The 17,295-nt window shown below is 48.5% G+C and overlaps 1 protein-coding gene across 9 annotated transcripts in view; it reads right to left on the bottom strand.

The window, feature by feature from the left end:
- Window positions 1–17,295, bottom strand: part of st3gal2 (ST3 beta-galactoside alpha-2,3-sialyltransferase 2) — a 782,475-nt gene that overhangs the window by 182,960 nt on the left and 582,220 nt on the right. For 8 of the 9 annotated variants that reach the window (XM_085990964.1, XM_085990963.1, XM_085990968.1 and 5 more), the window contains 2 exons: window positions 14,454–14,499; window positions 6,825–6,944 (listed from right to left, as the gene is read on the bottom strand). In XM_085990964.1, coding sequence (XP_085847090.1) covers window positions 6,825–6,944; window positions 14,454–14,499 — 166 coding nt within the window. The remainder of the gene's footprint in view (window positions 1–6,824; window positions 6,945–14,453; window positions 14,500–17,295) is intronic. The other variant, XM_085990972.1, reaches the window with a different exon arrangement.

Raw genomic sequence — 17,295 nt, 5'->3', positions numbered from 1 at the left:
TCCAACCTGCCCAATCAGAGACTCCAAACTGCCCAATCAGAGAGAATCCAACCTGCTTGATCAGAGAGACTCCAACCTGCTCGATGAGAGAGAATCCAACCTGACCGTTCAGAGAGACTCCAACCTGCCCGATCAGAGAGATTCCAAACTGCTCGATCAGAGAGACTCCAACCTGCCCGATCAGAGAGACTCCAACCTGCTCGATCAGAGAGACTCCAACCTGCTCGATGAGAGAGATTCCAACCTGCCCGATCAGAGACTCCAACCTGCCCGATCAGAGAGATTCCAAACTGCTCAATCAGAGAGACTCCAACCTGCCCGATCAGAGAGACACCAACCTGCTCGATCAGAGAGACTCCAACTTGACCGTTCAGAGAGACTCCAACCTGCCCGATCAGAGAGATTCCAACCTGCCCGATCAGAGAGACTCCAACCTGCCCGATCAGAGAGATTCCAAACTGCTCAATCAGAGAGACTCCAAACTGCCCGATCAGAGAGACACCAACCTGCTCGATCAGAGAGACTCCAACTTGACCGTTCAGAGAGACTCCAACCTCCTCGATCAGAGAGATTCCAATCTGCTCGATCAGAGAAACTCCAACCTGCCCGTTCAGAGTGACTCCAACCTGCCCGATCAGAGAGACTCCAACCTGCCCGATCAGAGAGATTCCAACCTGCCTGATCAGAGAGACTCCAACCTGCCCGATCAGAGAGACTCCAACCTGCCCGATCAGAGAGACTCCAACCTGCTCGATCAGAGAGAATCCAACCTGCCTGATCAGAGAGACTCCAACCTCCTCGATCAGAGAGATTCCAATATGCTCGATCAGAGAAACTCCAACCTGCCCGTTCAGAGTGACTCCAACCTGCCCGATCAGAGAGACTCCAACCTGCCTGATCAGAGAGATTCTAATCTGCTTGATCAGAGAGACTCCAACCTGCCTGATCAGAGAGATTCCAACCTGCTCGATCAGAGAGACTCCAACCTGCTCGATCAGATAGACTCCAACCTGCTCGATCAGAGAGACTCCAACCTGCCTGATCAGAGAGACTCCAACCTGCCCGATCAGAGAGACTCCAACCTGCTCGATCAGAGAGACTCCAACTTGACCGTTCAGAGAGACTCCAACCTGCCCGATCAGAGAGATTCCAACCTGCTCGATCAGAGATTCCAACCTGCCAGTTCAGACAGATTCCAACCTTCTCGATCAGAGAGATTCCAACCTGCTCGATCAGAGAGATTCCAACCTGCCCGATCAGAGAGATTCCAACCTGCCCGAGCAGAGAGACTCCAACCTGCTCGATCAGAGAGACTCCAACCTGCCCGATCAGAGAGATTCCAACCTGCCCGATCAGAGAGAGACTCCAACCTGCCTGACATGAGAGATTCCAACCTGCTCGATCAGAGACATTCCAACCTGCCTGCTCAGAGAGATTCCAACCTGCTCGATCAGAGAGATTCCAACCTGCTCGATCAGAGAGATTCCAACCTGCTCGATCAGAGACACTCCAACCTGCTCGATCAGAGAGATTCCAAACTGCCAGATCAGAGAGGTTCCAACCTGCTCGATCAGAGAGATTCCAACCTGCTCGATCGGAGAGATTCCAACCTGCCAGATCAGAGAGGTTCCAACCTGCTCGATCAGAGAGACTCCAACCTGCCTGATCAGAGAGATTCTAATCTGCTTGATCAGAGAGACTCCAACCTGCCTGATCAGAGAGATTCCAACCTGCTCGATCAGAGAGACTCCAACCTGCTCGATCAGATAGACTCCAACCTGCTCGATCAGAGAGACTCCAACCTGCCTGATCAGAGAGACTCCAACCTGCCCGATCAGAGAGACTCCAACCTGCTCGATCAGAGAGACTCCAACTTGACCGTTCAGAGAGACTCCAACCTGCCCGATCAGAGAGATTCCAACCTGCTCGATCAGAGATTCCAACCTGCCAGTTCAGACAGATTCCAACCTTCTCGATCAGAGAGATTCCAACCTGCTCGATCAGAGAGATTCCAACCTGCCCGATCAGAGAGATTCCAACCTGCCCAAGCAGAGAGACTCCAACCTGCTCGATCAGAGAGACTCCAACCTGCCCGATCAGAGAGATTCCAACCTGCCCGATCAGAGAGAGACTCCAACCTGCCTGACATGAGAGATTCCAACCTGCTCGATCAGAGACATTCCAACCTGCCTGCTCAGAGAGATTCCAACCTGCTCGATCAGAGAGATTCCAACCTGCTCGATCAGAGAGATTCCAACCTGCTCGATCAGAGACACTCCAACCTGCTCGATCAGAGAGATTCCAAACTGCCAGATCAGAGAGGTTCCAACCTGCTCGATCAGAGAGATTCCAACCTGCTCGATCGGAGAGATTCCAACCTGCCAGATCAGAGAGGTTCCAACCTGCTCGATCAGAGAGTTTCCAACCTGCTCGATCAGAGAGATTCCAACCTGCTCGATCAGAGAGATTCCAACCTGCTCGATCAGAGAGATTCCAACCTGCTCGATCAGAGAGATTCCAACCTGCTCGATCAGAGAGATTCCAACCTGCTCGATCGGAGAGATTCCAACCTGCTCGATCGGAGAGATTCCAACCTGCTCGATCGGAGAGGTTCCAACCTGCTCGATCAGAGAGTTTCCAACCAGCTCGATCACAGAGACTGCAACATGCTCGATCAGAGAGACACCAACCCGCCCGATCAGAGAGATTCCAACCTGCTCGATCAGAGAGATTCCAACCTGCCTGATCAGAGCGATTCCAACCTGCCCGATCAGAGAGACTCCAACCTGCTCGATGAGAGAGACTCCAACCTCCTCGATCAGAGAGACTCCAACATGCCTGATCAGAGAGACTCCACCCTGCCCTATCAGAGAGACTCCAACCTACTCGATCAGAGAGATTCCAACCTGCTCGATCAGAGAAACTCCAACCTGCCCCTTCAGAGAGACTCCAACCTGCCCGATCAGAGAGATTCCAACCTGCTCGATCAGAGAGATTCCAACCTGCCTGATGAGAGAGACTCCAACCTGCCCGATCAGAGAGACTCCAACCTGCCTGATCAGAGAGATTCTAATCTGCTCGATCAGAGAGACTCCAACCTGCCCGATCAGAGAGACTCCAACCTGCCTGATCAGAGAGGCTCCAACCTGCTCGATCAGAGAGATTCCAACCTGCTCGATCAGAGAGACTCCAACCTGACCGTTCAGAGAGACTCCAACCTGCCCGATCAGAGAGATTCCAACCTGCTCGATCAGCGAGACTCCAACCTGCCCCATCAGAGAGATTCCAACCTGCTCGATCAGAGAGATTCCAACCTGCTCGATCAGAGAGAATCCAACCTGCTCGATCAGAGAGACTCCAACCTGCTCGATCAGAGAGGCTCCAACCTGCCCGATCAGAGAGGCTCCAACCTGCCCGATCAGAGAGACTCCAACCTGACCGTTCAGAGAGACACCAACCTGCCCGATCGGAGAGGTTCCAACCTGCTCGATCAGAGAGATTCCAACCTGCTCGATCAGAGAGATTCCAACCTGCTCGATCAGAGAGAATCCAACCTGCTCGATCAGAGAGACTCCAACCTGCTCGATCAGAGAGGCTCCAACCTGCCCGATCAGAGAGACTCCAACCTGACCGTTCAGAGAGACTCCAACCTGCCTGTTCAGAGCGATTCCAACCTGCCCGATCAGAGAGACCCCAACCTGCTCGATCAGACAGACACCAACCTGCTCGATCAGAGAGACTCCACCCTGCTCGATCAGAGAGACTCCAACCTGCCCGATCAGAGAGATTCCAACCTGCCTGATCAGAGAGACTCCAACCTGCCCGATCAGAGAGACTCCAACCTGCCTGATCAGAGAGATTCTAATCTGCTCAATCAGAGAGACTCCAACCTGCTCGATCAGAGAGACTCCAACCTGCCTGATCAGAGAGATTCCAACCTGCTCGATCAGAGAGACTCCAACCTGCACGATCAGAGAGACTCCAACCTGCTCGATCAGATAGACTCCAACCTGCTCGATCAGAGAGACTCCAACCTGCTCGATCAGAGAGACTCCAACCTGCCCGATCAGAGAGACTCCAACCTGCTCGATCAGAGAGATTCCAACCTGCTCGATCAGAGAGACTCCAACTTGACCATTCAGAGGGACTCCAACCTGCCCGATCAGAGAGATTCCAACCTGCTCGATCAGAGAGACTCCAACCTGCCCGATCAGAGAGATTCCAACCTGCTCGATCAGAGAGATTCCAACCTGCTCGATCAGAGAGATTCCAATCTGCTCGATCAGAGAGATTCCAACCTGCCAGTTCAGACAGATTCCAACCTTCTCGATCAGAGAGATTCCAACCTGCCTGATCAGAGAGATTCCAATCTGCTCGATCAGAGAGATTCCAACCTGCCCGAGCAGAGAGACTCCAACCTGCTCGATCAGAGAGACTCCAACCTGCCCGATCAGAGAGATTCCAACCTGCCTGATATGAGAGATTCCAACCTGCTCGATCAGAGACATTCCAACCTGCCTGCTCAGAGAGATTCCAACCTGCTCGATCAGAGAGATTCCAACCTGCTCGATCAGAGAGATTCCAACCTGCTCAATCAGAGAGATGCAACCTGCTCGATCAGAGACACTCCAACCTGCTCGATCAGATAGACTCCAACCTGCTCGATCAGAGAGATTCCGAACTGCTCGATCGGAGAGATTCCAACCTGCTTGATCAGAGAGATTCCAACCTGCCAGATCAGAGAGGTTCCAACCTGCTCGATCAGAGAGTTTCCAACCAGCTCGATCGCAGAGATTCCAACCTGCTCGATCAGAGAGATTCCAACCTGCCTGATCAGAGCGATTCCAACCTGCCCGATCAGAGAGACTCCAACCTGCTCGATGAGAGAGTCCAACCTGCTCAATCAGAGAGACTCCAACCTGCTCGATCAGACAGACTCCAACCTGCTCGATCAGAGAGACTCCAACCTCCTCGATCAGAGAGACTCCAACATGCCTGATCAGAGAGACTCCACCCTGCCCGATCAGAGAGACTCCAACCTACTCGATCAGAGAGATTCCAACCTGCTCGATCAGAGAAACTCCAACCTGCCCCTTCAGAGAGACTCCAACCTGCCCGATCAGAGAGACTCCAACCTGCCCGATCAGAGAGATTCCAACCTGCTCGATCAGAGAGACTCCAACCTAGCTCGGGCGTGGCTGGGCAACAGAGGCCCAGGCTTACAGGCCTGGAAAAACGGTGAAAGGTAGGAAAATTCTAGATGTTAGAGAAAAGATTTACAAATTAATTAACTTTTTTTAAAAACAATGTGTGTTTTAAAAGCAACTTTTTTTTTGCTGGAAATGTAGATTTGAAAAGAAACACGCAGAAAGTGGGAAAAAGAAATGAAAAGTTTGGAATCAAGATGGCGGCGACTCACCTCGGTTCAGAATGATAAGGCCCGCCCACACACGCACCGATTGGTCAACCGTCAGGTCACTGAACTGTAGGATTGGTCAATCATCACGTCACTCAACTGTAGGATGGCCCGCCCGCACACACAATGAACCTGCCCCCACTCGATGCAAATGAGTGGATAATGAGAGGAATTTTGAACGTTTTTTGGATACCGTCGGCACAATTTTTGTCCGAGCAAAAAGTAAATACGCCTACAAGAGTCCCCTAATGATGAGCTTTCTTTTGATATAACATATGTGTAGGTACGCTCTATAACTTTTGATTGTATAGCCGGCCAGAGAGACAGACAGAGAGACAGACAGAGAGACATATCCTTTTATATATATAGATTTCAAAAGTGTGATTTAAAAAAAAAATGATTTGAAGATTTAGTGCTGTTTTGGGGCCGTAGTATTTATAAGTCTTGACAGCACTTCCTGTCAGACTTATGAATGGAGCATTCCCTGCTCCGATTGGCTCCCCATGGTCCACGTGATCCCAGGGGATGCATCGACCTAACTGCGCCCCTGGGATACACAAGCACTGCGCGTCAGCAGCTGGGCCAGGCCCCGGATGGGAATTCCACAGGGGCCCACAGCTCAACGGCCGGCGCACAAGCTAAGTGCAGGTTGGGGGCTTGCACCCATGGGAAGCCCCCGACCCGAATTTCTGGGCCATTATAAATTCTGTGCTCAGCATGTTTGTGCTGAGAAATGGAGCACTGTGTCTGGTATCAGAGTCTAACATGACTGGTATTGGGTGATAGGCTACCTCAGAGCAAGCAGTTACATTGACCACTTTGTCTCATGGACCGCCGAAAGTGCTATTTTAAAGCACATCCACTGGTTGATGAGTCGATGCACATTAAATACTGCTCCAATATCTGGGGAAAGTTTTGGCATTTCTCTCGCAGTTCTGGACAGAGTACAAGAAAAAAAGTTTGTTACCCGCCAGGTAATCCCGCTCAGCTCTAACCCCGCCAGGCAATCCCTCTCGACTCTAACCTCTCCTCCTCCATCAAGCTTTTCTTGCCATCCTCTGTTTAATCAACACTACTTTATTTACTGCTTCACTGAACTTTCTTCCCAGGGGTCAGATATATCTTTCTACATGCTCTTTCTGACTGTTAATATAAATATTTATCACACTCTTATTTCATTCTTTGCCAGGACTTCAGACGGTGGAACTTCTTACCTGCCACAGTTTTTCCTTCCTCGTACAATCTTCAGGCTTTTAAAACCCAAGTTTGGCCTCATCTAATCTCTACTTCCACATTTACCATGCTGTCTCTTTTCAACATTGGTGGTGTTGTGCACTTTGGCCCTTGACCCTTCAACTTGGCCTCACAATTGAAAACACAGTTCCTGCTCCAGAGCTGCGGCACTTACCTCATCACAGATATGGAGAGCGAAAAACAAGACCAGCATTCCAGTGGACGGATATCTCCCATGATGCTCTGTCCACTTGTCATGGATATACTTGAAGAATGCTGGGTTGTAGATTTGTACCTGAGTGAAGATCAGGGGGTTAGACTTTAAACAGCAGTTTGTAAACAGTGTCATTACTGAAGGATGAAAATACTTTTATTTTCCCCATTTTCCTCCCTGCCTCTTCTGAGATCTAAGAGTCCTGCCGGGATAAAGTTCCACAGGTGCTGGCAGCTGTTCAATACCCAACCCAAGTGGTCACTCTTCATTTGTCAGCAGGTTATTTGTCCAGAGGGCATCACAGATGAGCCCGATGTTGTCCTCACCTGAAGCCCACACAGGCACCACACTTTCCAGCAGGGATCACTGGATCAGGAGCGGGAACCCTGGCTGGCTTTCAGCTCGCAAACGCATATGGCTGCAGAGGCCAAACCGCCACCTGCTGAGATCAGATAACTCGGCACAAATTGGGGATCAAACTCTGCTTTAAATAGCTCCCTACTACACTGGGTGGTGCCTTAGAGGGAGTACAACGAAGATTGGGATGGGGGGATTGTCCTATGAGGAGATTGAGTAGACTAGGCCTATATTCCCAAGAGTTTAGAAGAATGAGAGGTGAGCTCATTGAAACGTATAACATTCTTAAGGGGCTTGACAGGGTAGATACAGGGAGGATGTTTCCCCTGGCTGGGGAGTCTAGAACTAAGGGTCATAGTCTCAGGATAAGGGGTCAGCATTTAGGACTGAGATGAGGAGACATTTCTTCACTCAAACGGTTGTGCATCTTTGGAATTCTCTACCCCAGAGAGCTGTGGATGCTCAGTCGTTGAGTATAAACAAGACAGAGATCAATAGATTTGTGGATACTAAGGGAACCAAGGGATATGGGGATAGTGCAGGAAGGTGGAGTTGAGGTAGAAGATCAGCCACGATCTTATTGAATGGCAGAACAGGCTCGATGGGCCGAATAGCCTACTCCTGCTCCTATTTCTTATATTTTTATTTACCCAGCAGCCCATCAAATGAAATACTTTATATTTATACTGGGTGGGGGTGAGTCTGCTAATACACAGTGATTCCCTTACATATTTACTGGGGACCAGTGGTACAGAGAATTAAACACAGGTCCTCAACCTCTGGGACCTGGGTTCCAATCCAGCCCAAAATGATGACATGAAAGTTTCCTCTGTCTGCTGTGAGGATTCTATGTGAAATGAGCTTTGGCAGTTTCAACCCCGTTCTTAGTGGATATGGACCTACAGCACAAGGACTTGGCAATTTATTTCAGAAAGGCTGATAAGATTTTGATTTGTGAATGGAGGAGAGAAATTCAGACTGATGCAACAGGGACACTCTCATGGGGCTGGGCCTAAGACACAATAGGGTTGATTTTCAACTTGCCGCCCAGGCATTAGACAAGCAATCTGTTAATAGAAATGCATGATTTGGGTGGTTTCTATAGGGGGTGGCCAGTTTAATGCCCAGGTGGCAAGCTTAAAATCAAACCTATTGTTGGGAAAAGCAGAGGTAGCTTTACTCTGCCTCTGGCTCATGCTATAACTGACCAATATGGCGGGCGGCGCTCTACCAGCACAGAAGTATGCGTGCGTATGGACGCCGCCTGCCATATTGGATACTCTGGCACCCATTTTACACCTTCTAAAACGGGGTGGCGTCAACCAATTTCTAGTCCATTGCCTTTTTGTTTCCTTTAAAATCCAGCCCAGGTTCCAAAAAGAAGGGACATTGTCTAAATATTCTATCTGCTGTTTTAAAGGTGCAATGTAAAGTTAACTTGGTCAGTGGCAATCCAGTTCGTAATGGTGCTAATCCGCTGCTAACTTGGCACTAAGTTGTCACTCTCATTCAGAGAGAGCAGCTGAAGGAAATGGAGAAATGTCACTCTGTCCAGGGCACTGGGTGGTGCAGTGGGTTGATACACTGTCCTTTTGACTCTGGAACCTGTGTTTAATCCAGGCCTGTGTGCTAATTTGGAATTCTGCCCTGGGAGCTGCTTGAGAGCTGCCAGAAGAAGCCCTTTCTGGTTCGGTGCCTCCTGCAGGTGCCTTACTGAGGTCAGGAGCTCCCCATTGTGTGATGACCATGCTCCCCAGCTCTCTGGTGTACACTGGGCTGCCATGCATTTGGTAGATGGGAATAGAAGTAGCAGAACAACAATCAAAAATACAGATTCTTTTTATAAATAAATCCATTACTAGCTCCTTCACCTGTAGGCTGCAGATTCTCTCCCACAATGCTGTTGCCTGTAACTCTTCTCTGAATCAGGGTTGCTGAAGCATATATCAGACTAGAGGCAACCTGGCTATAATTGTTCCGAATCTTTCTCTGCTGCCATCAACTGTTGTGTATGTAATAGGTATGTTACTTTAAACCTATGGCCAGGGCAGCACTACTTTGTAGGGCGTAGTGATACCGTAGTACCACTCCTGGCCATAGGGGTATAAATAGTACTGTGGGTACTGATCTCCCCTCAGTTTCCCGCCTGTTGGTATTAAGTAAAGACCTACATTGAATCTTCCAAGCTGTCTCGTCATTATTGCATAAAGTATAGACACATACTTTATACTGGCGACGAGTAAGGTTCGAACTCATCAGTACACGGTGCAACAAAGGAACGGTAGCAGTACAGAGAGAGAAGGAGAGAGGCTTCTTACCAGCCAGCCTCCAGAGTGCCAGCGTCGACCGAAGGAGGCCGCCCAGCACTCCGGGTTCGGGAGGAGCGGCAGCAACGGAGCGAGAGAGGTTTCCAGCGGCGGCTGCAGCAGCTGAGAGAAGAGGCTGAACGGGCGCTCCAGCCACGGGGCAAAAGTCCACCCAGGGCCAGGTAAACTGAAATCCTTCCCGGGGAACGGGAGCTGCAAGGACCAGAACGGGCAGGCGATCTGGGGAACAAACGGAGCCACAAGGACTAGCGGGCCACGAGAGGGGAAGGTCGTTGTTAATAGCGGCGGTGGCAATAATGGGAGCTGCAAGGGCCAAAAATAACGACGCTGGAGAGAGGTCGTTGACAGCAGAGGGAGAAAAGGCGGGAAAAACGGCATCTAGTGGAGAAAGCGGGAAAAGTTTTTTTTTTCTCTTCAAAAGTTTAAAATGGCTAAAGAAGGTTGTTTGTCAGCATTTGTTGAGGACACAGAAGAGTGGGATGCCTATATTGAAAGGCATGAACTTTATTGCATAGTAAACAAGGTGGAAGATGACCAAAAGGTAGCAACCTTATTAAATTTTATGGGGGCAAAAACATACGGTCTGCTGAGGAATCTTCTTACTCCAGGCAAGCCAGCAGACAAAACGTACGCCCAAATTGTTGATACGTTAAGGGAACATTTAAACCCTAAGCCACCATTTATAGCGGAAAGGTACCGCTTCTACAGACGCGACCAAAGGAATGATGAGTCGCAGGCAGCCTATTTAGCTGAGCTCAGAAGGTTGTCCAAACATTGCCAGTTTGGAGCCATATTGGCGGACGTGATCAGAGACAGATTTGTCTGTGGCATGTTAAATGAGAATACACGTAAACGGTTGCTAGCCAAGAAACAGCTCAGCCTAGATCAGGCGATTGAAATAGCATCGGGCCACGAAGCAGCAGCACAGGGTGCTGCTCAAATACGACATAACACAACCGGCTACGACACCCATGAGGTGACATTTCACAAAGGTAAATGCTACCGTTGTGGCAAAACCACCCACGACCAAAGTAATTGTTGGTTTCGTGATAAAATATGCCGGCAGTGTGGGAAAAAGGGGCATATAGCGAAAGTTTGTCGGTCTGGTACGAAACCCAATCGTGGGGGCAATCCGAGCAGTACCAAGGCAAGGACAAAAATACATAAGATGTCTGACAGTAGCTCAGACGAGTCACAGGAAGGCACAAAAGCAGAGCCTAAAGGTCTGGGATGTCTCAAGTTGTATGGTGTAGACAAAACGGAGGACCACAGCACAATGTGGGTTAAAATGAAGGTAGCAGGCGTCGAAGTTAATATGGAGCTGGACACAGGTTCAGCCCTATCAGTAATTAATGAACAAGATTATAACAGGCTGTTCAAACGCATTCCCTTAAAGGATACGGAAATTAAATTAAAAACATATACGGGACAAAAAGTTTACCCGAAGGGAAAAATGCAAGTAACAGTTAAATACAATGGCAGAAAAGTGCCAGGACTTTATTTATACGTCCTACCAAACGGTGGACCACCACTTTTGGGTAGGGAATGGATAAGAAAAATCCATTTCGACTGGAAGTTGATACACGAGTTAAAAGTAGAGACCACCACGGATGATACAACCATGACAAGCAGGCTGTCGAAACTATTGGCAAAAACGCCAGAGGTGTTCCAACAAGGGCTGGGGACCTTAAAGGACATTAGAGCAAAAATAACTATTGCTCAAGATGCAAACCCCAAGTTTTGTAAGGCCAGACCGGTGCCTTATGCCATTCGGCCAGCGGTGGAAGCAGAACTGGATGCCTTAGAGAGTGCAGGTGTCCTTACAAAGATTGAGTGGAGCGAGTGGGCCACGCCCATCGTCCCAGTTATAAAGAAATCTGGGGAACCAAAGAAGGTTCGCATTTGCGGGGATTTTAAGATAACTATTAACCCAGTCCTGCACACGGTACAGTATCCGCTGCCGCGGATAGAGGACATATTCGCATCGTTAGCTGGGGGTAGACACTTTACGAAGATTGACCTTTGTCAAGCTTATTTACAGATGGAGGTGGAGCAGGACTCGAAAAAGCTCCTAACGATTAACACACACAAGGGATTGTACCAGTACAATCGCCTGGTATTTGGTGTGGCGTCCGCCCCGGCAATATGGCAGAGGACCATGGAACAGGTCCTACAGGGCATTCCAGGAACGCAATGCTACCTGGATGACATCCTGGTGACAGGACAAACGGATAACGGCCACCTCGCTAACCTGGAGCGAGTACTTCTGCGGTTACAACAATACGGACTCAGGGCGAACAAGCAGAAATGTGAGTTTTTCCAGGAACGTATCTCATACTGTGGTCACATTATAGATAAGGAAGGCCTGCATAAGTCCCCGGAAAAGATCGAGGCAGTAGTGAAGGCCCCGCCCCCTGAGAATGTATCTCAGTTACGATCATTCTTAGGCCTTATAAACTATTACCATAAGTTCCTCCCGAACTTATCGTCCATTTTACATCCACTAAATTCATTGCTGCAAAAGGGAGTCTCCTGGAATTGGGACGAAGCGTGTGAGGCTGCTTTTAAAAAGGGTAAACAACTCATTACATCAAAGGAAGTGCTCGCACACTTTGACCCAAAAATGCCAATGAGGTTGGCATGTGACGCCTCCCCGTATGGTATAGGGGCAGTGTTGTCACACAAATTTCCCAACGGGACGGAGAGGCCAATAGCATTTGCCTCAAGGTCGTTAACTACAGCCGAAAGAAACTATGCGCAAATCGACAGGGAGGCCCTCAGTCTGGTGTGGGGTGTAAAAAAATTCCACCACTACCTGCATGGGCAACGTTTCACACTACTGACGGATCATCAACCGTTGGTGTCGATATTTAATCCAACAAAAGGGGTGCCCCTGATGACGGCCCAAAGGCTACAGAGATGGTCACTGTTCTTAGGAGCACACCAGTACCTTATCGAATATAAGGGTACCAAACAGCATGGCAATGCGGATGGCCTGTCGCGGCTACCCTTGCCTGCCGAGATCGAAGAGATAGTACAGGACCCCGTGGAAATATATCATACGGCTGTTATGGAATACTTGCCCATCACCAGCCAATGTATCGAGCGGGAAACACGGAACGACCCGACATTGGCAAGGGTTTACGAATTAACTGTGAAAGGCTGGCCAGCGCAGGGTGACGCATCATTGCCGGTGTTTTCGGCAAGGAAGGACCAGTTGTCCGTCTGCCGGGGCACATTGATGTGTGGAGCCAGGGTGGTGGTCCCTCAAAAATTACAACATAAAGTGTTGCAGGACTTACACGAAGGTCATCTGGGGGGTGTCAAAATGAAAAGCCTCGCCAGAGCCTACGTCTGGTGGCCCGGCATTGACAGGGACATTGAGGAAGTAGCAAAAGCGTGCCAAGGGTGCCAGATGGTACAGAACGTACCACCACAAGCCCCATTACATCCGTGGGAGTGGCCCTCAACGCCATGGCAAAGGATCCACATGGACTTCGCTGGCCCCTTCCTGGATGCGATGTTCCTTATTGTAGTGGACGCCCATTCAAAATGGCCGGAGGTCGTAAAGATGTCATCAACGACAGCCGAAAAGACGGTCGCAGTCTTAAGGACCATTTTTGCCCGAAACGGGGTGCCCGAGCAAGTCTGTTCGGACAATGGGCCACAATTTGTGGCAGAAGAATTTCAAGCATTCCTAAAAAGGAATGGAGTGCGACATTATACGTCCACACCATATCATCCGGCTACAAATGGGCTGGCAGAGCGATTTGTACAGACTTTTAAAAAGGCCATCAAGGCGATGGGGGAGGAAAGGTTGCCACTACAACACAAGGTGGACAACTTCCTATTCGCATACCGTAATGCTGCACATACGGTGACCAACCAGGCCCCCGCCGTCATGTTCTTTAATAGAAGGTTAAGGTCTCGCCTTGAATTGCTCAGACCAAACATTCGGAGAGATGTGGAAAACCGAGTATTTCGTAGGGCTCCTGACAGACAGACACGGAGCTTCGAGGTGGGGCAGCAAGTGTTGGCCCGTGATTATAGGAATGAAAAGTGGCGGTCTGGTACGATAAAGGCCCGCCAGGGACCCTTGATGTACACAGTTGAGACAGGGGAAGGCATAATCAGACGACATGCTGATCAACTTGTGGAGTCCAGAAACCCAACTGATTCACTACCTCAAACGTCTCAGCACATTGTTACAGCGGAATCACGGCCCAGCTCGTTGTTACAGAGGTCTCAGGATTGCGAGGAGTTCAGCACTCCAGTGATCTCCACGGCACAGGATGTGCCATCAGACACCGACGAGTCCAGCGATGAAGGGGTGACGGAAGTACCGCCGCCTACACCGAGACCGACTAGAGAAAGACGTTATCCTAGTCGAGACAGGAGGCCTCCTCAGAGACTGAATCTATAACATGTTTCTGTTTATATATATATAAGTAGACAACTCTTGATGTAAATATGTTATGTATATTGTGTTACCAAATGTTATTAGCCCTAGTTATGGGGCATCTATTGACTTAATTGCACGGGTACGTTTTAATTAAAAGGGGAGGAATGTTGTGTATGTAATAGGTATGTTACTTTAAACCTATGGCCAGGGCAGCACTACTTTGTAGGGCGTAGTGATACCGTAGTACCACTCCTGGCCATAGGGGTATAAATAGTACTGTGGGTACTGATCTCCCCTCAGTTTCCCGCCTGTTGGTATTAAGTAAAGACCTACGTTGAATTTTCCAAGCTGTCTCGTCATTATTGCATTAAGTATAGACACATACTTTATATCAACCATCCGGGTAAGGTTTGGAGCCTCAAGTTCTTCCAATGATTGTCTCCAGCTGCACCTTTTATCCCATCCAATGTACCAATAAAAACCCATCACCAGACCCTGACTCACCTTGTCTTTATCCACCCGTAGAAACTGTTTGACAGGCGCATAGGTGCTGTAAATAAAAAACAGAGACAGGTCAAGAGAAGCTGAATCTCAAATCTCTGAAGATTAGACTTTTATTAAAGTCTATTTCCCACCCAGTTTTCATCCTCCTATAGGCACTGACTGTTGTTGGGGCCTGGTTCTGCTGGCACTGCCAGCTCTCTGGTACCTCACTCAAGGGGCCATTCTTCATGTGTGGGCCGAGACAATGAGTGCCAGCAGGGAGTCCAATCTTGTCCTCACCCGATATCAATACACCGGCGTTTTCCAGCACAAGGTACTCAGTGCAGACCAGGGATAGAACCTGAGATCCTCTGATCTGTGTGACTCGATGCTATACCCACCAGCTCACTGGGGGAAGGCACTGTACTGATGCCAAAGTATTACTGTTCTCAGTAAATCAGGGAGAATGGAAGATTTACAGCTCTAATTAAACAGACAGCCTGAGAAAATCAGCAACGTGGATGCACAGTACCCTTAGGGGTACAAGTCATTTGGAGAAACACACTTGTCCTAGGACAGCTCATATGAAAAATTCACTTGTAGCAATTAAATCCTACAGGTCCCTGATAGACAGTGGGTGATTTTGGACCATTCGATTTAGATTTTGAGTGAACTTATGCCAAGTGCCCACCTCCTGCCTTGCTCCTGTCTAGTTAGAGGACTTGCCAAAAGGTGGCAACCCTTTGCAAACAACCTCCTCAGCCAACAGGGGTTAGACATTAGGATGGTAAGAGTTTATGATTTGTTCCCTTGTGATTTCTCCCCCTTTCTCCACTCAAGATCTTGCAGGGTACAGTTCCAGGGGTGAGGGCAGCCCTCCTGCATGTGATCATTCCTCCTCTGTGAGTGTAGACAGTCAAATGTTGGGTGCGACCCCCTCGATGTTCCCATCCCCAACATAAGGACCAGTGAGTTCGATCTCCATGTCTCCACTGCTGCAGTAACCCATCAAACCACAAAGCCTGTGCCTTTATTTCAGCAGGGTCTCTTTCTGCTCAGATTTAACAGAGTGGGCAGGGGGAAGGATTGTGTAAAGGGCAGGATTTTTGATGCCAGACAGTTAATATCTTTGAATATGTATGTCTGTTTTGTGCCACTAATTGATGTTCATAAATATGCAAATCATGCATTTAGAGTGTAGAATTATGAGGCACTCAAGCTGAAATATGCAGTGATGAAATGGTTTGTGAAGCAACATAAAGCATGAATTTATGGTGAAATATTATACTTTAATGCTAATTATACAGTGAGCTCTGTTGTCTTGTGTGGGAGAAAACAATTTTCATGACTAATGTTCCTCACACAAACACCTGCAGGTACAGTCAACGTTCTCTTCTATTTTCTCATCACTGATCCTCAAGGCACTGAATCTGGATAGACTGCAGCCCTCAATTAGTTTGCTTAAATGGTCATGAATTACATGGGACCCTAGACAGTGCATTTTGGCAGGCTATTTGATCTTGGAAGCATCACTTTCCAGTTGTGTTCACATCTAAGGTTTACACATAAGCACTTTCCAAACAGAGGTCCTCAATAGTGATCAACAGCAGAAACCCTGGCTGATTTGCCCCTCAACTGCTGCCCCAGCCAAGATCAACTAACTCAAGGACTGGGGCTCAGTACCTCGCTGGATGGTGCATCTACCCACTGAGCCATCCAGGGAGTTGCACATTGTAAGTTTAAACTGGAGGTAGCCATTTCACCTTCACCCACATGTTACAGAAATGTTTGTGGCATCTGCAGCTTTGCCAGTGAAATTGTTAAAGGCAAGGAAACTACACTAACCAAGTAAAACTGTCACTGCAGTCAGTCATAACAAGAATAACATCACAATGGCATTGCACACAAAACCTATGCTCAGGCAAGGTCACTTTCAGTTTAATTACATACATAGAATTTACAGCACAGAAACAGGCCATTCGGCCCAACTGGTCTATGCCGGTGTTTATGATCCACACAAGCCTCCTCCCACCCTACTTCATCTCACCCTATCACCACTGACTAAAGAAGCTTCTCCTAAGAAACTTATTTTTTAAGGCATTCTGCCTTTTCCACTGATAGAATTCAGAACCCTTCAGGTTAGGGAGGGGAAATAAATTGGCCAGTCATCCCGATCTATATTTTTAAAGGATAAGAGGATGGCAAGGTTGAATATCATCCTATCCTGTACAGAGGTCGCTTTATGGTCTTGCCCCATCCTATTTTAAAATTCTAATCCTTGTTTTCAAATCCCTCACTAGCCCTGTAACCTCCTCCAGCCCAACAACCGTTGGAGATCTTTGCATTCCTCCAATTCTGGCCATTGGAGGCTGTGCCTTCAGCCGCCTAGGCCCCAAGCTCTGCAATTCCCTCTCTAAACCTCTTCGCCTCACATGCTCTTCCTTTAAGATACTCCGTAAAACCTACCGCTCACCTGTCCTAATATCTCCTTATGTGGCTTGGTGTTAAATTTTATTTGATAACGCTCCTGTGAATCGCCTTGGGATGCTTTACTATGTTAAAGGCGCTATATAAATACAAGTTGTTGTTGTTGGTAAAATATAGGAACACAAGTCGGCCATTCTGCCCCTCGAACGTGGTCTGCCATTCAATGCGATCATGGCTGATCTGTATCCTAACTCCATCCACTTGCCTTGGCTCCATATCCCTTCATACATTTAGCTTACAAATATCTATCGATCTCAGATTTAAATTATTAATTGAGCTAGGGGGAGAAATTCGGTATCGCCCTGTTTGGGGTGCAATTATCGGCCGGGCGCAAAGTTTAGTACCTGGCGCTAATTATCACCTCCAACTGCAAACT

Source organism: Somniosus microcephalus, chromosome 6, assembly GCF_052327205.1.
Source record: "Somniosus microcephalus isolate GS21.2 chromosome 6, FLI_Smic_1.0, whole genome shotgun sequence".
In the NCBI taxonomy this organism is placed as follows: Eukaryota; Metazoa; Chordata; class Chondrichthyes; order Squaliformes; family Somniosidae; genus Somniosus; species Somniosus microcephalus.
The sequence above is the reverse complement of the archived record's forward strand: the minus strand, read 5'-3'. Positions and strand labels throughout refer to the sequence as shown.